Here is a 25,862-nt window from a genome sequence, read left to right on the forward strand (position 1 = left end):
GGAAGATCTCTTTATAAGAGAATTTTGAGCAAGCAGCTGGAAATGGAATATCTCTTTATATGAGAACTTTCCAAACTAGAGAAGGAGAAAAGCGTATGTGTGGACCTTTAACAAAAAAGGAAAACTTGCTAAACGTGGACAGGAAGCAAAGAAAGAAATAAGAACACCAACACTTTTAATTAAAACTTCAAGAATTATTTGGTATTCATTACCTGTGAAGTTTATGGAAGATGCCAGAAATATTTTTCTTGGAGGTGAATCTGACCCATATTGTGTCACTGACAAAGCTGTGAGTCCAAAGAAATAAATGCTGAGTGGTGTCCCAGTGGACAGGGGGGCAGCGGTGGCTGTGTCACCCAGGTGTCCCAGTGGGCAGGGGGGCAGCGGTGGCTGTGTCACCCAGGTGTCCCAGTGGGGCCGTGACACGGCAGCCCAGCTGGGATAAAGGGCCAGGGGTGAGGGCAGGCCCCAGTCGGGATGGAAGCCCCTGGCAGCAGGCAGCAGAGGGCAGAGCAGGGCAGGACAGGGAGGTGAGTGCGCCATGGAGCAGGGGCTGAAGCGGTGTGCGAGGCTGAGCAGGGCCAGAGTCCCGCTGCAGCCTGAGCAGGGGCTGGAGCTCAGCAGCTGCTCGAGCAGGGGCTGGCTTTGAGCAGTCCCACAGCACAACGGGAACCAAGAGTCTGGTGCACAAACGGTGTTGCAGACGTTCAGCCCCAGCGGTGACAGGAAGGATTTTGGGTGTCCTGGGAAGATGCTTGGATGTCTTGGGGAGATCCTTGGGTGCTCCGCGATGAGGCACGGGTGCTCCAGGGCTATGTTTTGGTGTCAAGGAAGGTGCTTGTTTGTACCAAGGATGTGATGGGTGACACAGGGTGATGCTTGGGTGTCCTGAGGATCTACGTGGTGCCCCAGGGAGAAGATAGGGTACTCCAGAGAGGTGTTGGCATGCTTCAGAGAGGTGCTTTTTGAACCATTAAGATGCAGAAAAATCTTAAAGATTGAGTGCTCCAGAGAGATCCTTGTGTGTCCAGGGAGACAGTCAGGTGCTGCAGGGAGCTGCTTGGGTGCTCCCGGTTGGTGTCTTCTTTTCTCTGGAGGTGCTGGGGTGCCCTGGACAGATACCGGAGAGCTCCAGCGAGTGCTGTGTGCTCCGTAAAGCTGCTTGCTTTCTCTGGGGAGATGCCTGAGTGCCCCAGGAAGTTGCTTGGGTTCTCCAGAATGGTACTTGGATGTCATGGGGCATTCTTGGAGGTACTTGGCTTCCCTGGGAATATGGTAGTGTGTGCTGTGGAGAGAGTTGGGTGCTCCCAGGATGTTTTTGGGTGTCCCCAGGGGATGAGGGAGTAGCCCTGTAGATTCTTTGGTGTCCCACAGAGGTGGTTGGGTATTGAAAGGAGAAACCTTGGTGAGCAGGAGGGCAGCGGTGGTTGTGTGATCGAGGTATCACAGTGGGCAGGGGCAGCGGTGGCTGTGTCACCCAGGTGTCACAGTGGGGCCGTGACATGGCAGCCCAGCTGGGATAAAGGGCCAGGGGTGCGGGCAGGCCCCAGTCGGGACGGAAGCCTCTGGCAGCAGGCAGCAGAGGGCAGAGCAGGGCAGGACAGGGAGGTGAGTGCGCGATGGAGCAGGGGCTGAAGCGGTGTGTGAGGCTGAGCAGGGCCAGAGTCTCGCTGCAGCCTGAGCAGGGGCTGGAGCTCAGCAGACTGGGTGTGTTGGGGAGATCCTCGGGTGCTCCGGGAAGAGGCATGGGTGCTGCAGGGTTATGTCTTGGTGTGAAGGGAGGTGCTTGCTTGCTCTGAGCGAGACAGTTGGGTGCCTCAGGAAGGTGTTGGATTCCTTGGGGAGATGCTTGGCAGGCTCACCAAGATGGGTGGTGTGCCCAGGGAGGTGCTTGCGTGTTATGCCAAGATGCTTTAAGACCTGCAGGGAGATGCCTGAGTGACCAGGGCAGAACCTTGGATGCAGCAGGGTTATGCTTCTGTGCTCTGGGGAGGGAGGTGCTTGTGTGCCCTGGGCATGTCCTTGGGCTCTCTAGGAAGATGCTCCTATTTCCCTAGGAGATACTTGGGTGCCCCAGGAGGTGCTCGAGTACTGCAGCAAGCAGTTTGTCTCCTCCAGGGAGGGTCTCCAGAGACATGCCTGGGTGCCCCCGTGTTGTGCTTTCTTGCTCGAAATTGATGGTTGGGTGCTCTGGGAATGTTCTTTTGTGCCTCCAGGAGAAGACTGTGTGCTCCTGGAAGGTGCTTGGATGCCCTGCGGAGATGCCAGCATGCCCTGGGAAAATGCTTGGGTACCCCAGGGAGATCCTTGGTCTTCAAGGGAGGTGCCTGGGTTCCCCAGAGAGATGTTTGGCTGTCCCCCAGAGATGGATGGTTTCATTACCCTTCAAAGTAATATTTGTTTGCTTCTGGTTGATGTCTTAGTGAGGTAGGAGGTGCTGGGTTCACAGTGGAAAGTTTTCAGCACCCCAGTGAGATGCTTGAGTGCTGTGGGGAGGTGCATGGGTCCTTCTGGAAGATGTTTGTGTTCCCTGGGGAGAAGACTGGTACCTCCGGGATCAAACTGTGTTCCCGTGGAAATGCCTTGGAACTGCAGGGAGATGCTTGGGAACTCTAGGGAGACTTGGCTGTCTTGGGTACATCCCTGAATTGTCCCAAGAGATGCTGAGGTTCCCAGGAGACATGTGAGGATGCCCCAGGGAGGTGCAACAAGCTCCTCCCTGGAGAAGCAAAGCATTGCCCTGGTTCACACCAACATCTCCCTTAGGCACACAAGCACGTCCCGAGGGTACCCAGGCTGCTCCATGCAGCACACAGGCATCTCCCTGGAGCACCCAACAGTCTCCCCACACCACCAACCTGTCTTCCTCGCAGGACCCAAGCACCTCCCCAAAGCACATGATCTTTCTCAAGGAGCATTCAGGCACCTCCCTGGAGAAGACAAGCACCTCCCTATTGAAAGCCAAAATCTTCGCTGGGAGCACAAGCATCTTCCTGGAGCACCCTCCACAGCACCAAAGCATCTCCCAGGAGCACCCAAGCACCTCCCTGGAAGAGAACGGCATCAGTGTTGGTACCCAAGAATCTCCACTGGGCATCTTCCTGGAGAAGCCATGCAGCTCCTCACAGCACTCAGGCATCTCACTGGAGCACCAAAGCATCTCCTCAGGGCACCCAAGAACCTCCCCAAATGCTCTAACGTATCCCCAGAGCTCCCAAGGAAGTTCTTTGAGTATCTGAGCATCTCAGATGTCAGTGCATGTCAGTGCACAGTGGGTAAGGGTCTGGGTGGCCCCCGCTGCCCCTAGTGCAGCCCCGTAAGGAGCTGGCCTTGCTCCCTCTCAGCATGTCCCACTGGCTCCTGTGGTGTCCTCGTAGCACCCACGCCTTCTCCTCAGGGTCCCCCCTCAGCTGCTCACGTCCAGCCCTGCCCTGATGGATGCAGGTATTCTGCCCCACGTGCAGCACTGGCCACGTCTCCTTGCCACCTGCAGGGGGTTTCTGTTGGCCGAAGGCTGGACATTCCCAAGGTCCCCCTGCCCTGAAGCTCCCTTTTGTCTCCTGTTCATGGTTGGGTGCCGATGGCTCACCCTGATGGTGGTGACTCTCACACGATAACAGCGTGAGGAGTGTCAGGACTCTACACGCACTAAGGGAGGTACTTGTTTAGTGGAATTTCTGACCCACGCAAGAATTACCATGAGAACCATCTCTGAAACACCCAATGACACTACAAAGCAAGCAAAGCCAGGACAAAACTGAATGAATGCTGGGCTTGTTCTCTGCTAGGGTATATTCTGGGAAAACATATACCTGTACAAACACACGTACAATACGGATCCCTCCAGCAGCTGGACTTGGACCCTCTGTCTAGCCAGGAGCTTGCCCCACAGTCCCCTCCCATTTCCTAAACTCACAAACGGTAACGAGTCTCCTGTTCAGAATCACTGAGCCTTTGATGCTGGGAGGCAGCAAGCTCCCGCCGTTTATCTGCCACCTCCTCCTGTTGATTTTGGTCAGGAGTTCCTTTCTCATTCGTGTCATCCTCCTGCCACTTGGCTTACTTCCTGTGTGTCAGGTTGGACCGTTCATGAGCTTGACAAGGAGATGATAGACCAAGGAGGGAGCAATGGTTTGAATCTTAAGGAAGGGTACATTTAGATGAGGTATGAGGAAGAAATTCTCTTCTTATCAGGCTGGTGAGTCCTAGGAAGAGGTTTACCAGGGAAACTGTGGATGCCCCATCCCAGAAAGTGTTCAAGGGCAGGTTGGATGGGGCTTTGAGCAAGCTGGTCTGGTGGACAGTGTCCCTGCCCATACCAGGGAGGTTGGAATTAGATGACCTGGAATGTCCCTTCCAAGCCAGTCCGTTCTATCAGTCGATGCTCAAACATCAACCATCTCCCTGCACCCCTCCTCTCTGCAGGGAGGGGGACCATATCCCAAAGGAATCCTCCAAGCAGGTCCCTCAGCAGGCCCAAGGCTGCTCACCTCAAGTCCTCTGCTTTGCCTTGTGCAAAAGAAGGGCAACGGAGCTTGTGAATGCTCAGCAGAAGTGCTGAGACACAAAGCTGGCCAAGCAAATCCGGAGGCAAGGACAAGACACAAACCAGGAGGATTCCTCTTAACAGAAGAGTAGAGCAAGCAGCTGGAAATAGAAGAACTCTTTTTATGAGAGCTTTCCAAACAAGAGAAGGAGAAAGACATATGTTTGGACCTTTAACAAGAAAAGGAGAACTTGCTAAACATGGACAAGAAGGAAAGAAAGAAATAAGAACACCAACACTTTTGATTAAAACTTCAAGAATTATTTGGTATTCATTACCTGTGAAGTTTATGGAAGATGCCGGCAATATTTTTCTTGGAGGTGAATCTGACCCATTTTGTGTCACTGACAAAGCTGTGAGTCCAAAGAAATAAATAGTGAGTGGTGTCCCAGTGGGCAGGGGGGCAGCGGTGGCTGTGTCACCCAGGTGTCACAGTGGGGCCGTGACACGGCAGCCCAGCTGGGATAAAGGGCCAGGGATGCAGGCAGGCCCCAGTCGGGATGGAAGCCCCTGGCAGCAGGCAGCAGAGGGCAGAGCAGGGCAGGACAGGGAGGTGAGTGCGCCATGGAGCAGGGGCTGAAGCGGTGTGCGAGGCTGAGCAGGGCCAGAGTCCCGCTGCAGCGTTAGCAGGGGCTGGAGCTCAGCAGCTGCTCGAGCAGGGGCTGGCTTTGAGCAGTCCCACAGCACAACGTGAACCAATTGTCTGCTGCACAAACGGTGTCTCCAACCTAATGTTGAGGTTCCCAGGAGACATGTGAGGGTGCCCCAGGGAGGTGCAACAAGCTCCTCCCTGGAGAAGCAAAGCATTGCCCTGGTTCACACCAACATCTCCCTTAGGCACACAAGCACGTCCTGAGGGTACCGAGGCTGCTCCATGCAGCACACAGGCATCTCCCTGGAGCACCCAACAGTCTCCCCACACCACCAACCTGTCTTCCTCGCAGGACCCAAGCACCTCCCCAAAGCACATGATCTTTTTCAAGGAGCATTCAGGCACCTCCCTGGAGAAGACAAGCACCTCCCTATTGAAAGCCAAAATCTTCGCTGGGAGCACAAGCATCTTCCTGGAGCACCCTCCACAGCACCAAAGCATCTCCCAGGAGCACCCAAGCACCTCCCTGGAAGAGAACGGCATCAGTGTTGGTACCCAAGAATCTCCACTGGGCATCTTCCTGGAGAAGCCATGCAGCTCCTCACAGCACTCAGGCATCTCACTGGAGCACCAAAGCATCTCCTCAGGGCACCCAAGAACCTCCCCAAATGCTCTAACGCATCCCCAGAGCTCCCAAGGAAGTTCTTTGAGTATCTGAGCATGTCAGATGTCAGTGCATGTCAGTGCACAGTGGGTAAGGGTCTGGGTGGCCCCTGCTGCCCCTAGTGCAGCCCCGTAAAGAGCTGGCCTTGCTCCCTCTCAGCATGTCCCACTGGCTCCTATGGTGTCCTCGTAGCACCCACGCCTTCTCCTCAGGGTCCCCCCTCAGCTGCTCACGTCCAACCCTGCCCTGATGGATGCAGGTATTCTGCCCCACGTGCAGCACTGGCCACGTCTCCTTGCCACCTGCAGGGGGTTTCTGCTGGCTGAAGGCTGGACATTCCCAAGGTCCCCCTGCCCTGAAGCTCCCTTTTATCACCTGTTCATGGTTGGGTGCCGATGGCTCACCCTGATGGTGGTGACTCTCACACGATAACAGCGTGAGGAGTGTCAGGACTCTACACGCACTAAGGGAGGTACTTGTTTAGTGGAATTTCTGACCCACGCAAGAATTACCATGAGAACCATCTCTGAAACACCCAAACACACTACAAAGCAAGCAAAGCCAGGACAAAACTGAATGAATGCTGGGCTTGTTCTCTGCTAGGGTATATTCTAGGAAAACATATACCTGTACAAACACACGTACAATACGGATCCCTCCAGCAGCTGGACTTGGACCCTCTGTCTAGCCAGGAGCTTGCCCCACAGTCCCCTCTCATTCCCTAAACTCACAAACGGTAACGAGTCTCCTGTTCAGAATCACTGAGCCTTTGATGCTGGGAGGCAGCAAGCTCCCACCATTTATCTGCCACCTCCTCCTGTTGATTTTGGTCAGGAGTTCCTTTCTCATTCGTGTCATCCTCCTGCCACTTGGCTTACTTCCTGTGTGTCAGGTTGGACCGTTCATGAGCTTGACAAGGAGATGATAGACCAAGGAGGGAGCAATGGTTTGAATCCAAAAGAAGGGAAGATTTAGATTAGATATGAGGAACAACGGACAAGAAACAAAGAACCACCAAAAAAACCCCACCACCACTTTTGATTAAAACTTCAAGAATTATTTGGTATTCATTACCTGTGAAGTTTACAGAAGTTGCCAGATATATTTTTTTCTTGGGGGTGAATCTGATAAATTCTTTTAAATTGAACTGTCACTGACAAACCTCTGAGTCCAAAGAAATAAATGCTTAGAGGTGCTGCAGTGCAAAGCAGGGTAGCAGTGGCTATGTCACCCAGGTGTCCCAGTGGGGCCGTGACACGGCAGCCCACCTGGGATAAAGCGCCAGGGATGCAGGCAGGCCCCAGTTGGGATGGAAGCCCCTGGCAGCAGGCAGCAGAGGGCAGAGCAGGGCAGGACAGGGAGGTGAGTGCGCGATGGAGCAGGGGCTGAAGCGGTGTGCGAGGCTGAGCAGGGCCAGAGTCCTGCTGCAGCCTGAGCAGGGGCTGGAGCTCAGCAGCTGCTCGAGCAGGGGCTGGCTTTGAGCAGTCCCACAGCACAACGGGAACCAAGTGTCTGCTGCACAAACGGTGTTGCAGACGTTCAGCCTCAGCGGTGACAGGAAGGATTTTGGGTGTCCTGGGAAGATGCTTGGATGTCTTGGGGAGATCCTTGGGTGCTCCGCGATGAGGCACGGGTGCTCCAGGGCTATGTTTTGGTGTCAAGGAAGGTGCTTGTTTGTACCAAGGATGTGATGGGTGACACAGGGTGATGCTTGGGTGTCCTGAGGATCTACGTGGTGCCCCAGGGAGAAGATAGGGTACTCCAGAGAGGTCTTGGCATGCTTCAGAGAGGTGCTTTTTGAACCATTAAGATGCAGAAAAATCTTAAAGATTGAGTGCTCCAGAGAGATCCTTGTGTGTCCAGGGAGAAAGTCAGGTGCTGCAGGGAGCTGCTTGGGTGCTCCCGGTTGGTGCCTTCTTTTCTCTGGAGGTGCTGGGGTGCCCTGGACAGATACCGGAGAGCTCCAGCGAGTGCTGTGTGCTCCGTAAAGCTGCTTGCTTTCTCTGGGGAGATGCCTGAGTGCCCCAGGAAGTTGCTTGGGTTCTCCAGAATGGTACTTGGATGTCATGGGGCATTCTTGGAGGTACTTGGCTTCCCTGGGAATATGGTAGTGTGTGCTGTGGAGAGAGTTGGGTGCTCCCAGGATGTTTTTGGGTGTCCCCAGGGGATGAGGGAGTAGCCCTGTAGATTCTTTGGTGTCCCACAGAGGTGGTTGGGTATTGAAAGGAGAAACCTTGGTGAGCAGGAGGGCAGCGGTGGTTGTGTGATCGAGGTGTCCCAGTGGGCAGGAGGCAGCAGTGGCTGTGTCACCCAGGTGTCACAGTGGGCAGGGGGTCAGTGGTGGCTGTGTCACCCAGGTGTCCCAGTGGGGCCGTGACACGGCAGCCCAGCTAGGATAAAGGGCCAGGGGTGCGGGCAGGCCCCACTCGGGATGGAACCCCTGGCAGCAGCTCTGAGGGCGGAGCAGGGCAGGACAGGGAGGTGAGTGCGCGATGGAGCAGGGGCTGAAGCGCAGTGTGAGCCTGAATGGCCCAGGAAACTTGAAGGATGTGCTGGTGAGTGCAGAGGAGATGCTTGTGTGCTCCCCTGAGATGCCTGGGTGCCTCAGGAGATGCTTTCTTGCTCCATGGAGATTCTTCGCTATCCCAAGAATATTCTGGCTGCTCCCCAGGCTTCTTAGCTGCTCTATCCAGATGCTCCCTGGGTGTGCAGGGAGATGCTTGGTTTCTCCAAGAAGACACCTGGGTGATGCAGGGAGTTTCCTGGATGTCCCAGGAGGATGGACTGGTGATCCTGAAAGTTTCTTGGTGGCTGCAGACAAATGCTTGAGTGCTATCTGGGGATGCTTGTGTACCCTAGGAGATGTGCTTGTGTGCCCAAGGGAGAGGCTTGTTTGATCCAGGGCAAAGCTCTGTTTCTCCAGGGAGGATTTTGGGTGCTCCAGGGAGATGGTTGGGTGCTTTCTGTGTGGTGCTTGGCTCCAGGGAGATGCTGGAGGGCTGTGGGGAGATGCTTGGCTCCTGCACGTTGGTGTTAGTGTCCCCTGGGGGATGCCCGGGTACCCACGGGGACATACTTGAATGACCTAAGGAGCGTCTTGTGCACCCCATGGAAGCTGTTGGGTGCCAAGGGAGGTGCTTCCCATCTCCAGTGAGATGTCTGTGTGCCCCAGGTGGTGGTATGGAGCCCTGGGGAGATGCTTGGGTTCTCCACTCAGATGTAGGAGTGTGGGTTTGAGATTCCTGGGTACTGCCATGAGGTGCTTGAGTGTTCCAGGGAGGTGCTTGGCTTCCCTGGGGAGTTTTTTGGATAATACAAAGAGAGGCTTTGGTGTTCCAGTGAGGTGTTTAGGTGCCCTAAGGATATGCTTGAGAGCATCTCCTTCGTATACCAAACACCTCCCTAGGCAACCAGATCAACACCTGTAGGTGCCCAAGGATCTTCAAAGGTCACCCAAGAATATCTTTCAAGCAGCCAAGAATCTCCCTCCAGCAATGAAGCACCTCTCTGGAGAAACCACACATCGCCCTGGGTAAGCCAAACATCTCCCTGGGTACACAAGCATCTCCCTGGAGAATCCAAGCACCTTCCTGGAGCACCCAAGGAGTTCCTCAGGGTCTGTAAGCTTTTTCTCATGGTACACAAGCACCTCCTGGGACAACCAAGCACCTTGCTTGGGACCGGAATCACCTGCTTGTGAGTCAGAATTTCATCCAGAGTCACCCTAGAATCTCACAGGGGCAACCAAGCAGCTCTCTAAGGGACTCAGCAGCACAAGTGGAGCACTCCAGCACCTCCCTGCACCACACAAACTGCTCTCTGCAGTACCCAACCACCTCCTGGGGCTTCCGAGTGTCTTCTCAGAGGAACTGAACAGCTTCCTAGAGAGCCCAAGAATACTCCCAGGTCAAACAAGTTTCTCCCCAGAGCACATAAACATATCCCTGAGGCACACAAACACCTCTCTGGAGCATCCAAATTCTCCCCAGGTCACCCAAGCATCTCCCTGCGACACAGAAGTACCAAGCACCTCATGGCAGTACCCAAGGGTCTCCCCACCGCACTCCCACATCTGAGTGGAGAACCCAAGCATCTCCCCAGGGCTCCATACCACCACCTGGGGCACACAAATATCTCACTGGAGATGGGAAGCACCTCCCTTGGCACCCAAGAGCTTCCATGTGGTACACAAGCACCTAGAAGGGTCATAATATGTCCCCGTGGGCACCCACGCATCGTGACAGGGCACATAAGCACCTCCTTGGAGATATCAGGCACCTACCTAGAGCATTCAAGAATCTACCCTAAATAAGAAGAATATCCTTCAAGCACCCAAGCATCTCCATACTTCTATCTAATACCTTCTTGGAAGACCCAAGCACCTCTCTGTGGAAGAGTAGCATCAACCGTGGGCACCCAAGCATCTCCATGGGGCACCCAAGAAAATCCTTGCAGGACCCAAGCATCTCCACACAGCAATGAAGTACCTCCTTGGAGAAACCTGACAAACATCTCCCTGGGGAACACAAGCACTTTCCTGGAGGACCCAAGGATCCCCCTGGAATCCCCAAGCATTTTTCCAGGGCACGCTAGCATCTCCTTGCTTGACCCAGACAACCTTCCTTGAGCGCATGAGAATCTCTGTGGAGCACCCAAGCATCTCCACAAAGCATCCATGCACTTTTGTGGGACACCCAGGTTCCTCCCATTGATGACAAAGCCTGTCCCTGGGGTGTGCAAGCAATCCCTTATGAACCCAAGAAATTCCCAGATCGCACAAGCGTCTCCCAGAGGCATCCAAATACATTCTGAGAACACCCAAGCATCTATCTGGAGCAATAACGCACTCACTGTGGCACCCAGGCGTGTCCCTGGAGCACCCAGACATGCCCCCGGGGCACCCAGGCATCTTCTTTGAGCATTGTAACATCTCCCCAGGACACACAAGCACCTCCTGGTACAAACAAAGATTGCCCTGGACACCCAAGTCTTGACACGGAACTCAGAACCGTCTCCCCAGGGTACACAAGCACCTCAAGGGATAGCCGAGATCCCCCATGGGGACCTCCAGCCCCTCCCCATGGTTCACTAAAACCTCCCTGGGGTACACAGATATGTCTCTGGGAACCGAACGCATCTCCACAGAGCATCCAAGGCTTTCTCTGGAGCACTAGGAACCTCCCTGGGGTATAAAAGCATTACGGGGGCACCCAAGAACCTCCCTAAGGCACATCTGTCCCCAGGCAGAGCTCCAGGCACTCCAGCTGCTCATTGACAGGGAGGGCGATGCCCCCTCCTCGTGTCCTTAGCCTGTCCTTCCTAAAGAGTCCGTGTACCTTCCATTCCAACACGCCAGTCATGGGAGGCACCCCCCCACGTCTCCTCAGTGCCAGAGGTCATTTCATAGCAGCGGGCACAGATGGGGCTGAGGGACTCAGTGCCGCATTCCTGCCTTAGTCTTTGCCAAAAAGCTCCCTCTCCTCTGAGCTCAGGGATATGGGAGAGAACCAGAAAATGGAAAGAAATTGTCGGTTGAGGTGAAAATTGTTGAAGGGGACAGAAAAGGAAGGGAGAATAATAACAACGGAATTGTACCAAGCAAGGACAGCCAGCAGCATCCTGGGCTGTGTGAGCCGGGAAAGGCCAGGGGATACAGGGAAGGGACGATCCGGAAGACGGCATCCAGATTTTGGGTCCCCAGGACAGGAGGGATGTCAGCAAGCTGCAGCGGGTTTGGCACAGGGCCCCCAAGATGCTCTGGAGCACTCTGCCTGTGAGGAGAGGCTGAGGGTGCTGGGCTTGTCCAGCCTGGAGAAGGGCAGGACGAGGGGGACCTCCTCTGGCTGTAGCTCTGAGGGGGTTGTGGAGGATGCAGAGCCAGGATCTTCAGCTGGGTTCAGGGTGGGAGGACAAAAGACAACAGCTGTGAAGCTGAAAGAGGAGAGCTTCAGGCTGGAGAGAAGGCAAAAAGCCTTTTCACCATGAGCTCAGCCAGGCGTCACCTGGAGGCTGTGCAGTCTCCATCTTTGCTGGTTTTGCAAAATGCAACAGGATCATGCCTTGAACAGCCTGTTCTGGCTGTGCTTGTGACAACTTGGGCTGCAGGCCTCCTGAGGTCCCTGACAACATGCCTTGTGGTCCTTTGACCTCAGGCCCAATTTCTGCTGGCGACAGAGGAGATGCTGTGGGGCCTGAATCCTCCTGTGCTGTAGGGGACCATCTAAAGCCAGGCAGGTGAACTCCGTCTCTTCACCTGTCTGAAGGGAATGCATACTCTGTCCTGGCCCTAAAGGACAGCTGAGCATCGTTTCTACTTTTGCCACACTTTCCTTTCACCTGGAAAAATGAATATTGCATGCAGGTTCATGGCCCTGATTTCCTCCATCTGTGCAGCGAGGTCAAAATCTCAGTGTTATTTACTTTTCTGCAAAGACTGTGAATTGTCATGGACCTTGCATGGGCAGATAAGATTTGGGGGGCAAGGGGGGGGCGGGTCACAGGGCTTTGTACAAGATGCAGAATGATCTTATTTAATGGTGTTGGCCTAACAATACTAGAAATGTTTTGAAATGTCAATAAAAATTAAAAAAACAAAGAAAACAAAACTAAACAGAAATAAAGGCAAACTTCTAAAGCATTGATAGTTTATGATTGATGCACATTTCCGCTTTCACAATTTTTGTGATTTTGTTTTCCTTTGTTTTAATAGTTAATAATGGCCAGTGTTGATGATCTGAGACACACTGCCCAGCCTCCACCTGCAGCTCCTGAGGGCCTCCGGTCTCCCACAGGTCCTCTTGACAGCTCCCAGCCCCAGTACAGAGGGGCCTCTGAACCTAGCAAGGTCTGCCTGGAAGGGTGAACAAACTATTCCAACATAGGAAAGAAAATAAAAATAAATACATAAAATTTAAAAAAGAGCGCATGTTCATCACCTCAAACACTCTGTCTGAAACAGTTCTTGTATGGCCATCCCTTGTGGAAGGTGACCGTCATTAGCTGCAGCTTGCACTGGGCACACAGCTGAGGAGAGTGTTTTACTGAACTGCATCACACTTAACTTTGGTTGGTTTTCAATGGGGAGCAATCCTTCTGTGCCTGCGTGCAGGCAGTTCTGTGGGGAAAAGGTCTGGGAGTTGGTGCAAAGGAGCTGTAACATGCAGCTGCAGCCCCGACTGGAGAAGTCTGATGGGAGGAGAAGTGCTGCAAGTCCCAGGTGGCTCCTGAGAGAAATGGTGGGGCTGGGGAGGTGAGGAGCAAGGTTGCCCACAGACTGTCTGGCCTCAAGGGACCGCTTTTCCAAGCTGACCAGGCCTCCTTAGGAGACCCTCTGGGTCAATAGCAAAGGGAGAGGGCAGGGAATCGAAATACATCAAGAAAGAATCCAACCTGAAGGGAAAACTCTCTTGTTATCAACTGTTCATTGAAATCTGCCTCATTCGCTACCCTCCCGAAATCTCCCCACTTAGATGTACAAGCCCTGAAGCCTTGAAGGAACTGCTGGGCAGAAAGAGGGCACAGGAGGGCTCTCTGCATTGTACTGAGCCCCAGGGTGTATTTGGTGCTGAGTCCGTGGACCTCTGGGCCTGAGAGGAGATAGCGCCGGGCGCACAAGAAGGGAAGGCCAGAAGAAATGCTGAAGTTTGTGGGAGTGTTAATTGGTCCCACTGGGGGCCATTACCACCACAGCTCCCCCACGGACCTGTTAGAGAAGGAAATGGGAGGCAGTGACGACAGGCAGGCAAAGGCAAAGTAAAGGTGGCCCTGATGCCGAGCAAAACCTTCATGTGTTTTATCAAAGCAAACACCAAGGCCTGACACCCAGCTCTGGGAAGAGAGCTTCTGTCCCTCATGCTGCTCTTCAAGGGGCAGGGGGATCTGGGCTGTGTGATGGCAGCTAAAGGACAACAGTACAACACCAGTGCACAGGGCTGCAGGGAGGCCACATGGTTTCAGTGCCAGGAGCACAGTGTGTCGTCTCCTGGGTCCCAGTGGCAGAGACAGCAGTCAGAGCCAAGGGGACAAAGACCTCTGCTCTGTCAGGGCCTTCCAGCCCTGTCAGTGCCCTTGGACGTCTCCCCACAGGTTGTCCTATCCTGCCCCATGCCTGAACCATTTTCCCTGCAGCCTGGGGACATCCAACCTGCTTCCCCACCGCAGCATCTCCCTACCCATACTAGGAACTGCTTGTGCTCACTGTCTTTGACTTGAAACACAAAGCCATGGGCTGATCCAGGCTCCCTGGCAGTCACCACAGCACTGCCCTTGGAGTGCCATTTCTTTCTGCTCATCACCATGCTGGACCTCCAAAACAGCAGATTGTGGTGGCTTTCCTTTCTCACGTTCTTTCTCCCTACCCAAAATGGGCCATCATCTCTGAAAGCAGATTTCCAGCTCTCAGGAGCTCCTACAAGAGTGCCCTGAGCCTGAGCTTCACCAGGCCTAGGAAGCGCAGGGCTCTCAGCCTCCACACACATGACCCCTAGCCCTGTCTTGGCACACCTCCTGTGAACCCTCTCCATTCCTCACTATTCCTTCAGAAAAGGAGCCTCATACTGGGAAAGACTCTTCCAGTTAGGGCCATACCAGTGTGGAGTCATGGAAGATGAGAAGTGCCTTGCCTGGGTGGACACACTCCTCCTAGTGCAGCCCAGCGTGGACATGACCATATCCGTGTTTAGCACTGCCGGCTCATATGGCATCCCTGGTTGTGCCCAGGCTCTTTTCCTCCTGGTTGCTCTTCCTGCAGTCCGGTCCAAGCCTGCTGTCATGTATGGAGCTGTTCTGCCCCTGATGCAGAGCATCACAAGGTGGGAAAGAGAGGCTCTCTTCTCCTTGGAAAATGCAATGACATTTATTCACCAAATCCAAGAGTTTCACAAGAAACTGCCCATTCTGGAATGTACCGCAACGGAACCTGGTCATGGAGGTCATCTTCAAGCATGTAGAGGATATGTTGATCAGGAGTAGTCAGCATGGATTCCCCAAGGAGAAATCACGCTTAACCAACCTGATAGCCTTCTATGATGAGTCGAGAAGCTGGGCAGATGAGGGGAGAGCAGTGAATGTGGTGTTCCTTGATTTCAGAAAGGCTTTTGACACTGTTTCCCATAACATCCTCATAGACAAGCTCAGGAAGCATGGCCTACCTGAGTGGACAGTGAGGTGGATTCATAATTGGGTGGATGGCAGAGCTCGGAGGGTTGTGCTCAGTGGTGTGGAGTCTAGTTGGAGGCCTGTAGCTGCTGGTGACCCCCAGGGGTCAGTACTGGGTCCAGTCTTGTTCAGCTTATTCACCAATGACCTCCTTTTCTTTTGGCTCTATATCAGGATCTGCCTTTGTCCCAGCAGCTGCGGTGCCTTGCAAGGGGCTGGGGCTGTGGTGGCCATGCCCGAGCTCTGCAGCAGCCTGTGGCAAGGCAACCGTGAGCGTGGTTGCCACGAGCCCTGCCTGCCCTCCTCCTGCCACGCTCCGTCAGGCGGCTGCAGCAGAGGGGACCCACAGCCAGCCCCTGGCTGCGCTCTGCCACCCGCCTCTCCAGTGCCATCCCTGCTGCCTTGGGTGCTCTGTGACGCGCTGGGTGACCTCACAAGGCCTGCCGGCCAGCACATCTCCTGCGGGGCAACCAGGCCGCACAGCGGCAGGGACCTCACCACCGCCCTTCCAGCCTCCTCCCCTCCCCTCGGCCCCGGCCTTGTCTCTGCTGGCAGGAGCGGCCTTGGGAGGCGCTTCCTGGCCTCCCCTCCCTAGCGAGCTGAAAGGAAAAATGGTCTCTTCCTTGACAGAACAATGGCATCAAATTTGAAAAGCTTCATTAGCAGGTAGGTGAAACCTTTACTAGGTTTTGTTAGACAGAAGGAAGTTTAGAAACTTTCATCCCTGATGTTAGCTTACTCACTAATTAGTCAGCTTTATCTATAAGAGCCTCCAGACTTGTATCTCAGAATGAGGGCAAGCTGACCCAGGCCTAGAGGATGTGTCAGAAGATTAGGCGAGGAACTCATGCTATGCGTATATCCTTGGATGTGTAAGCAACTAAGCTTTGTATGCATGCCTAAGATGAAAGAAGAAGAGAAGAAAGATTTAGATGGCTTGAGCATGGACAAGAACTGGATTCAACTAACGAACATAGTGAGGAAGACTACCGATGACCACCAGAGACCCCTGAAAGACCACCAGTGGAAACAAATGTGCATGGGTCAGAGACATTTACTGATTTTAATGAGTTACAGGAAATAGTATGAATATGTTTTGGGGAAATCTGATTAACATGTATGTTTTGATTGTATATAACCCCTATAGCTCAAACAGTTCTGTAAGCACACTAGGTGGAGTGATCCCCACTAAGTCCAGCACCTCAATGAAAGAACGCCTGCTTTCTAAAACTCCAAATTGAGTCTTAGAGAGTTCCTTTGACTGGCTTTTACAGTATCACCCTCGCCTCCTGCCACCTGATGCCCACTCATGCTCCTGGCACAAATGTGGCCCTGCACCAACACCACCGCTCGTGCTGCCTTTGCTGCCTCGCCCTGTCCTCTCCCTCGACTCCTTGTCTCTGCCAGGCCCCACGTTCCACCCCCAAATGCATCCCTTTGCTCTCACCACCCTCTCCCCTGCCCAGCAGGATGGCAGAGCCAGGGCAGGACATGGGAGAGTTAGGCCCTGTAGCGCCCATGCAGAACGCTTGTGGCAAAGTGGGAGCTGAGATTGGGCTCTGTGGTGCAGAGGAGGCCCCATGCAGAAAAGATGAGGTTAAACAGCAACTTTGCAGGGGGGGTCTCCAGCTTGGTTTGGCACGGGAGGCTTCTGGCCACAAAGGGGCAATGGATGGGTCAGCCACAACTTCTCTGGGCAACCTGTTAAATTGACCACCACTCCCAAAGGAAAGAATGTCTTCCTTATACCTAATTTTAAAGTACCCTCTTTTAGTTTTAAAACATTACCTAAAGGCCCCCTTTAGGTACTGGAAGGCTGCTATAGGGCCTCTCCAGGCTGAAGAGAACCAGCTTTCTCAGCCAGTCTTCATTGAAAAGGTGCCCCAGCCCCTCTGTCATGTTTTTGGCCTCTTCTAGACTCCTTCGAATACTTCCATGTCCTTCTTGAGTTCGGGGCCCCAGAGCTGAATGCAGTAATCCAGGAGGGGTCTCCCAAGAGCGGAGTGGAAGGAGAGAATCACCTCTCTCAAGCTTTGGGCCAAACTTCTTTGATGCAGCCCAGAATACAGCTGGCTTTCTGGGCTGCAAACTCACATTGCCGGCACAGGTTGAGCTTCTCATCCACCAACACCCCAGGTCCTCCTCCTCAGAGCTGCTCTCTAGCCATTCTCATGAGGTTCTCACAGGAAAATCTCTCAAGCCTGTCCAGGTCCATCTGCATATCATCCCTTCCCTCCAGTGTATCGAATGCACCACCCAGCTTGGTGTCATCAGCATAGTCTCTGAGATTGCACTCAATCACACTGTCCGTGTCACTGACAAAGTGTTAAAACAGTGCTGGTCCCAATACTGGCCCCTGAGGAACACCGCTCTACTGACCTCCACTTGGACATTGAGCTGTAGACTCCAGCTCCTTGAGGGTGACCATCCAGCCACTTCCTTACCCACCAGGTGATCCATCCATCACATCCACGTCTCTCCAATTGAGAGACAAGGATATGGTGTGGGACAGCGTCAAATGATTTGCACAAGTCAAGGTTCATGACGTGAGTTGCTCTTCCCCTCTCCACCAATGCTGGAAGCCCATCGTAGAAGGCCACCAGATTTGTCTGGCACGATCTAGTGAAGCCATGTTGGCTGTCACCAAGAGCCTCCAGTTTGCTGTCGCCACCAGTCCAGAAGGCAGGGTAGCATGATATGTCAGAGAGAGGCATTTGCAATGAACGTGTGCAAGGAGGGTGACAGAAATCTCTAGGGAACACTGGGGGTAATTACTGGAGTTCTGCACAGAGAAATGTCAGGGCTCTGTGAGGTGCCCACATCTGAGCTGGCCTCACGTACTGCTCATACACACTGGGCTCTTCAGAGACACGGGTCCCTGCCTTGCACACACAGGGGCAGTGCACTGCACACTTGCAGGGTCCCTCTGGCTCCTGCAGCCACTGCCAGAGGCTGGGAGGCACCTCAGCCCTGCGGTGCATTGCCCTGCTCTGCCCTCCGCTGAGATGCCACAAGGCATGAGGAATGGGCACAGGGACCTCGGAGGTGCAAGGAAGCACATCTCAGAGCTGCTTTCACGTCTTGCACTTTGGACTAGATGATCTCTGAAGGTGCCTTCCATCTGGACTGTTCTGTGCTATTCAGGCACATGCCCCATGGTTGTTACTCTCAGGATGAAGGGACCTGAAGACACTCTGACCCACTGGTCTTCATGACACCCCTAGGGATAGCTGATGGCCTTTGTGCTCGCTCTTGTTCCTCTCTCCATGTGCGTACGATGTGCCTGCAGATAGCAGCAGCACCAAAGGGTTTCTGTTCCCATGTCTCCCCTGCACCTGGACAGGCCCTGCTCTTCTCCCAGCACATCCTGTGTCCCAGGGAGCATCTGGGACTCTCTTTGAGCACATTCTGATGTGACGGCAACTCCAAAAGATGACGTGTGCCTTCTGGCACGGCTCTTTTAGGAGGGAAATGCTGTGCTGGAGGCCAGCTGTGTCACTCAAGTGCCCAATGCCTGTCCCTGCCTGCGGTCCCAGCACGGCCACACAGCAGCACTGGCACCAAGCTACAAGAGCAGCCAGGCCTTACACCGCCAGCAGGGCTCAGCAGGAGAGGGTGGCAGTGGCAGGAGAGCAGCTCTGCATGGACCCAGTGCTGGTGCTCCCGGGCTGGACTGCTGGGCCACGACTTTCTCCTCCACCTCTGCACACAGGCACTGTCCCTGCAGCTACACAAAAGGCCTCAGAGGAAGGATATAAGAAACAATGTCACTTTATTTGGTTTAAATGGAAAACCAAAATGAAGAATATTATTTCTAAGTGAACAAAATTACTCAGAATATTAGTGGAAAGTACCAGCAACACAAGAAAAAAGGGCAGGCATGGCCTATCGTGAGTAACATTTTCAGGTGTTTTCAGAAGAAGAGAGGCAAGAATGTTTATTGGTTATGAAAAACACCTGGTCATCAGTGTCCATATGGCATTCTTGAGCTCCTGGTTCCTCATGCTGTAGATGAGGGGGTTCACTGCTGGAGGCACCACTGCATACAGGACTGCCAGCACCAGGTCCAGGGAAGGGGAGGATATGGAGGGGGGCTTCAGGTGGGCAAACATGATGGTGCTCATAAAGAGGGAGACCACAGCCAGGTGAGGGAGGCACGTGGAAAAGGCTTTGTGCCGTCCCTGCTGGGAGGGGATCCTCAGCACAGCCCTGAAGATCTGCACATAGGACAGAGCAATGAAAACAAAACACCCCCCAAATAGAAAAGCAGTAACCACAAGAACTTGAACTTCCCTTAGGTAGGAGTCTGAGCAGGAGAGCTTGAGGATCTGGGGGATTTCACAGAAGAACTGGTTGAGGGAATTGCCACAGCAGAGAGGCAGTGAAAATGTATTGGCAGTGTGCAGCACAGCGTGGAGAAAGCCACTGCCCCAGGCAGCTGCTGCCATGGTGGCACAGGCTCTGGTGCCCAGGAGGGTCCCGTAGTGCAGGGGCTGGCAGATGGCAACGTAGCGGTCGTAGGCCATGATGGTGAGAAGAGATAATTCTGCTGAAATCAAAAAGACTAGCAAAAAGACCTGTACAGCACATCCTGGGTAGGAAATGGCCCTGGTGTCCCAGAGGAAATTGGCCATGGCTTTGGGGACAGAAGTGGAGATGGAGCCCAGGTCGAGGAGGGCGAGGTTGAGGAGGAAGAAGTACATGGGGGTGTGGAGGCGGTGGTCGCAGGCTACGACTATGATGCTGACCCCGTTGCCCAGGAGGGCAGCCAGGTAGATGCCCAGGAAGAGCGCGAAGTGCAGGAGCTGCAGCTCGCGCATGTCTGCGAATGCCAGGAGGAGGAACTCGGTGATGGAGCTGCTGTTACACACTTCTTGCCTCTGAGCAATGGAGCCTGTCCAACCGAAGGAAAGACTGCGAAATTCAAGGACTTTTCCGACCAAAATCCATTGCATGTCTCAACAAACACCACACAGACAACATACTGCCTTATTCATTTCAGGACGATCTTTCTGCCGCTCCTTGTCTTTTCTCTGGTTGGTGCTCTGAGGGTGCCACAAGAAGCAGGGGGCAGTGCACTGCCTTCAGGTAGCTCCTGGTGGGCAGTTCTGCTGTGCAGTGCCCTGGGGAGGTGTGGGGCTGTGAGCAGCCTGCCCCAGGCAGCAGGCTCTGGGCAGCAGCAGGACCCTGCCCTGCCGTGCCGTGCCGTGCCGTGCCGGGGGGGCTCCTTCCAGCCGCAGCTTCTCCCCGCAGCCCCTGGGCAGCTCCCCGGGCAGGCTGAGTGCTGAGCCTGGCAGGCAGCAGAGGCCCTGCCCCGCCACACAGCCCCTGGGGCACAGCAGGGACCCTGCTCTGCACCACAGCCCTGGGCACCCCTGCCTGCACCCCCGGCTGCACAGCCTGCAGCCGGCCCCAAGAGAACAGAGCCCTCGGGCCCTGCACGCTGGCCCTGCAGCACACAAGCCCTGCGTGCCCTTCAACTCCAACACCGAGCGTCCTCCTGACAGCTGCCATCGCCTGAGGGCTGTGCCAGCTCCAGGAGAGCCTGGCAGGGTGCGCAGCGGCATTGCCCTGCACCCAGACACTTACCGTGGGGAGGTGGCTGTGAGGATTTCTCCCTCTGCCAGCTCTCCTTCTCTGAAGGAAGTTCATTGAGTATCTGAGCATCTCAGATGTCAGTGCATGTCAGTGCACAGTGGGTAAGGGTCTGGGTGGCCCCCGCTGCCTCTAGTGCAGCCCCGTAAAGAGCTGGCCTTGCTCCCTCTCAGCATGTCCCACTGGCTCCTGTGGTGTCCTCGTAGCACCCACGCCTTCTCCTCAGGGTCCCCCCTCAGCTGTTCACGTCCAGCCCTGCCCTGATGGATGCAGGTATTCTGCCCCACGTGCAGCACTGGCCACGTCTCCTTGCCACCTCCAGGGGGTTTCTGCTGGCTGAAGGCTGGACATTCCCAAGGTCTCACTGCCCTGAAGCTCCCTTTTGTCTCCTGTTCATGGTTGGGTGCCGATGGCTCACCCTGATGGTGGTGACTCTCACACGATAACAGCGTGAGGAGTGTCAGGACTCGACAGGCACTAAGGGAGGCCCATGTTCAGTGGAATTTTTGACCCACGAAAGAATTACCATGAGAACCATCTCTGAAACATCTCTGAAACATGCCTAACAATCCTAACCCCAAACCCTAAACCCTAAACCCTAAACCCTAACCCTAACCCTAGGCCTAGGCCAGGGCTGCGGACTAACTGTAGGCCTAACCCTAGGCCTGACCGTGGGTCTAACTATCCTAAGTCTAACCCTAACCCTAACCATAAGGCCTAACGCCAACACATATGACCCCTGAAAACTAGCCTTAACCCTATCCATAACCCCTAACCCTAACCCCTAAACCATAACCCCTAACCCTAACCCCTAACCCCAACCCTAACCCTAAACCCTCCTAATCCTAAGGCTAACTTGTAACCCTAACTCTAAACCCCTAACCTTAAGCCCTAGCCCTGACCCCTAATCCTAACCCTAACCCTGACCCTAACACATAGCCTACCAGTCCTAACCCTAACCCCAACCCCAACCCTAACCCTAAGCCGAACCCTAAACCTAACCCTAACCCTAACCCTAGGCCTAGGCCTAGGCCTAGGCTGCGGCCTAACTGTACGCCTAACAATAGGCCTAACCGTAGGCCTATGAATCCTAACACTAACCCTAACCATAAGGTCTAACCCCAACCCCTATGAACCCTGAACACTAGCCCTAAGCCTAACCATAACCACAAACCCTGAACCATAACCCGTAACCCTAACCCTATCCCCTAACCCTAACCCTAACCGCTAACCCAAACCCTAACCCAAACCCAAACCCTAAACCCTACTAACCTTAACCCGTAACCATAACCCTAACCCCTAACCGTAAGCCCTAACCCTGAGCCCTAACCCTAACTCTAACCCTAACCCAAAGCCTCATAACCCTAACCCTAACCCTAACAAAAACCCTGACCCTAACCCTAACCCTAGGCCTAGGCCTAGGCCTAAATGTAGGCCTAACCGTAGGACTAACAATCCTAACCCTAACCCTAAGCCTAAGGCCTAACCCCAAACCCTATGACCATGGACCACTAGCCCTAAACATACCCCCTAACCCTAATCCTAACCCCTAACCAAAACCCTAACAAAAACCCTAACCCTAAACCCTACTACCCATAACCCAAACCGTAAGCCCTAACTATGACCCCTAGCCCTAACCCTAAGCCTAACCCTTATCCTAACCCTAACCCTAGGCCAAGGCCTAGGCTGCGGCCAAACTGTAGGCCTAACCCTAGGCCTAACCGTAGGTCTCACAATCCTAACCCTAACCCTAACCCTAAGGCCTAACCCCAACCCATATGACCCCTGACAACTAGCCTTAACCCTAACCCTAACCCCAAACCCTAACCCTAACCCCTAAACCCTAACCCCTAACCCTAACCCCTAACCCAAACCGTAACCCAAACCCTAAACCAAACCCTAACCCTAAACCCTCCTAATCCCAAGGCTAACTGTAACCCTAACTCTAAACCTAACCCCTAACCTTAAGCCCTAACCCTGACCCATAATCCTAACCCTAACCCTATGCCTAGGCTGCGGCCTAACTGTAGGCCTAAAAATAGGCCTAACCGTAGGCCTATGAATCCTAACCCTAACCCTAACCCTAAGGTCTAACCCCAACACCTATGACCCCTGAACACTAGCCCTAAGCTTAACCCTAACCCCAAACCCTAAACCGTAACACGTAACCCTAATCCTATCCCCTAACCCTAACCCTAAACCCTACTAAACCTAACCCAAACCCTAACCCTAACCCTGACCCTAACCCTAACCCTAACCCTAGGCCTAGGCCTAACTGTAGGCCTAACCGTAGGCCTATGAATTCTAACCCTAACCCTAAGCCTAAAGCCTAACCCTAACCCATATGAACCCTGACCACTAACCTTAACCCTAACCCTAACCCCTAACCCTAACCCTAACCCCTAAAGCCTAACCCCTAACCCTAACCCTAAACCCTAACCCAAACCCTAACCCTAAACCCTCCTAATCCTAAGGCTAACTGTAACCCTAACCCCTAACCTTAAGCCCTAACCCTGAGCCCTAATCCTAACCTTAACCCTGACCCTAACACAAAGCCTACCAGTCCTAACCCTAAACCCAACCCCAACCCTAAGCCTAACCCTAATCCTAAACATAACCCTAACCCTAGGCCTAACCGTAGGGCTAACAATCCTAACCCTAACCCTAAGCCTAAGGCCTAACCCCAACCCATATGACCCCTGACAACTAGCCTTAACCCTAACCCTAACCCCTAACCCTAACCCCTAAATCCTAACCCATAACCCCTAACCCTAACCCCTAAATCCTAACCCCTAACCCCTAACCCTAACCCCTAACCCAAACCCTAACCCAAACCCTAACCATAAACCCTCCTAATCCTAAGGCTAACTGTAACCCTAACTCTAAACCTAACCCCTAACCTTAAGCCCTAACCCTGACCTCTAATCCTAAACCTAACCCTGACCCTAACACAAAGCCTACCAGTCATAACCCTAACCCCAACCCCAACCATAAGCCTAAGACTAATCATAACCCTAACCCTAACCCTAAGCCTAGGCTGCGGCCTAACTATACGCCTAACAATAGGCCTGACCGTAGGCCTATGAATCCTAACCCTAACCCTAACCCTAAGGTCTAACCCCAACCCCTATGAACCCTGAACACTAGCCCTAACCTTAACCCTAACCACAAACTGTAAACCGTAACCCGTAACCCTAACCCTATACACTAACCCTAACCCTAATCCCTAACACAAACCCTAACCCAAACCCTAACCCTAAACCCTACTAACCCTAACCATAAACCTAACCCTAACCCCTAACCCTAAGCCCTAACCCTGAGCCCTAACCCTAACCCTAACCCAAACCCTAACCCAAAGCCTCCTAACCCTAACCCTAACCCTAATCCTAACCCTAACCCTGACCCTAACCCTAACAGTAGGCCTAGGCCTAGGCCTAACTGTAGGACTAACCCTAGGCCTAACCATAGGTCTAACAATCCTAAAACTGACCCTAACCCTAACCCTAACCCTAAGGCCTAACCCCAACCCATATGACCCCTGACAACTACCCTTAACCCTATCCCTAACCCCTAACCCTAACCCTAACCCCTAAACCCTAACCCCTAAAACCTAACCCCTAACCCTAACCCCTAACTCAAACCCTAACCCAAACCCCAACCCTAAACCCTCCTAATCTTAAGGCTAACTGTAACCCTAACTCTGAACCTAACCCGTGACCTTAAGCCCTAACCCTGACCCCTAATCCTAACCCTAACCCTGACCCTAACACAAAGCCTACCAGTCCTAACCCTAAACCCAACCCCAACCCTAAGCCTAACCCTAAGCCGAACCCTAACCCTAACCCTAGGCCTAGGCCTAGGCCTAGGCTGCGGCCTAACTGTAAGCCTAACAATAGGCCTAACCGTAAGCCTATGAATCCTAACCCTAACCCTAACCATAAGGTCTAACCCCAACCCCTATGAACCCTAAACACTAGCCCTAACCGTAACACTAACCCCAAACCCTACACCGTAACCTGTAACCCTAACCCTATCCCCTAACCCTAACCTCAACCCCTAACACAAACCCTACCCCAAACCCTAACCCTAAGGCCTACTAACCCTAACCATAACCCTAAACCTAACCCCTAAACGTAAGCCCTAACCCTGAGCCCTAACCCTAACCCTAACCCAAACACTAACCCAAAGCCTCCTAACCCTGACCCTAACCCTAACCCTAGGCCTAGGTCTAGGCCTAACTGTAGGCCTAACCGTAGGGCTAACAATCCTAAACCTAACCCTAAGCCTAAAGCCTAACCCCAACCCCTATGACACCTGACCACTAGCCTTAACCCTAACCCTAACCATTAACAGTAAGCCCTAACCCTGACCCCTAGCCCTAATCCTAGCCCTAACCCAAAGCCTAACCCTAATCCTAACTCTATCCCTAACCCTAACACAAACCCTACGCCTAGGCCTAACACAAGGCCTAACCCTAGGCCTAACCAAAGGCCTAACCGTAGGGCTAACAATCATAACCCTAACCCCAACCCTAACCCTAAGGCCTAACCCCAATCGCTATGACCCCTGACGACTCGCCCTAACCCTAACCCTAACCCCTAAGGCTAACCCTAACCCTAACCCTAACCCAAACCCTCCTAACCCTAACCCTAAGCCTAACCCTAAACCTAAACATAACCCTAACCCTAACCCTAGACCTAGGCCTAGGCCTAACTGTAGGCCTAACCCTAGGCCTACCTGTAGGGCTAACAATCCTAACCCTAACCCTACGCCTAACCCTAAGGCCTAACCCCAACCCCTATGACCCCTGACCACTAGCCCTAACCCTAATCCTAACCCTCACCCAAATCCTACCCCTAACCCTAATCCCTAACCCAAACCCTAACCCTAAAAACTACTAACCCTAACCCTAACGCTAATAGCACTGAAATAATCCTAACCGTAACATTAACCCCTAACCCCTAACCCTGACCCTGACCGTGACCGTGACCCTGACCCTAGCCCTTTGCTTAACCCTAGGCCTAGGCCTAGGCCTAGACCTAACCCTAGGCCTAGGCCTAACCATAGGCCTAACAATGTTATAAATTAGTTTGGTAAAAATCATTCCCGACACATCGTGGGTAAGGTAGACCGAATTTTAATTTATTTGAGCAATTCAGCAAGCAGTGATAAATAAAACAGCGCTGGGCGGCCAGGGAGTCTCCTGCTCCGCCAACGGCGCGCACCCCTAAGCCCACCAGAGTCTCGATTTATAGTCTTGTGGTTCCGGGTTTTTAGTGGCACATCCTGGTGTCTTCTTACACTGCAAG

General features: G+C 53.5%; 1 protein-coding gene across 1 annotated transcript; it reads right to left on the reverse strand.

The window, feature by feature from the left end:
- Positions 1-18,891: 18,891 nt before the first annotated feature.
- Positions 18,892-25,519, reverse strand: LOC310890440 (olfactory receptor 14C36-like). Its single transcript, XM_083852798.1, has one exon. It carries the CDS (start codon positions 19,911-19,913, stop codon positions 18,903-18,905), a length of 1,011 nt encoding a protein of 336 aa, XP_083708924.1. The 5' UTR covers positions 19,914-25,519; the 3' UTR covers positions 18,892-18,902.
- Between the last annotated feature and the right edge of the window lie 343 nt (positions 25,520-25,862).

This window comes from Anser anser (genome assembly GCF_964211835.1).
Source record: "Anser anser genome assembly, contig: HAP1_SCAFFOLD_51, whole genome shotgun sequence".
NCBI classification, from domain to species: Eukaryota; Metazoa; Chordata; class Aves; order Anseriformes; family Anatidae; genus Anser; species Anser anser.

Coding starts and splice junctions, on each gene's coding strand:
- LOC310890440 (XM_083852798.1), bottom strand. CDS start 19,913: ATGCAATGGATTTTGGTCGGAAAAGTCCTTGAATTTCGCAGTCTTTCC.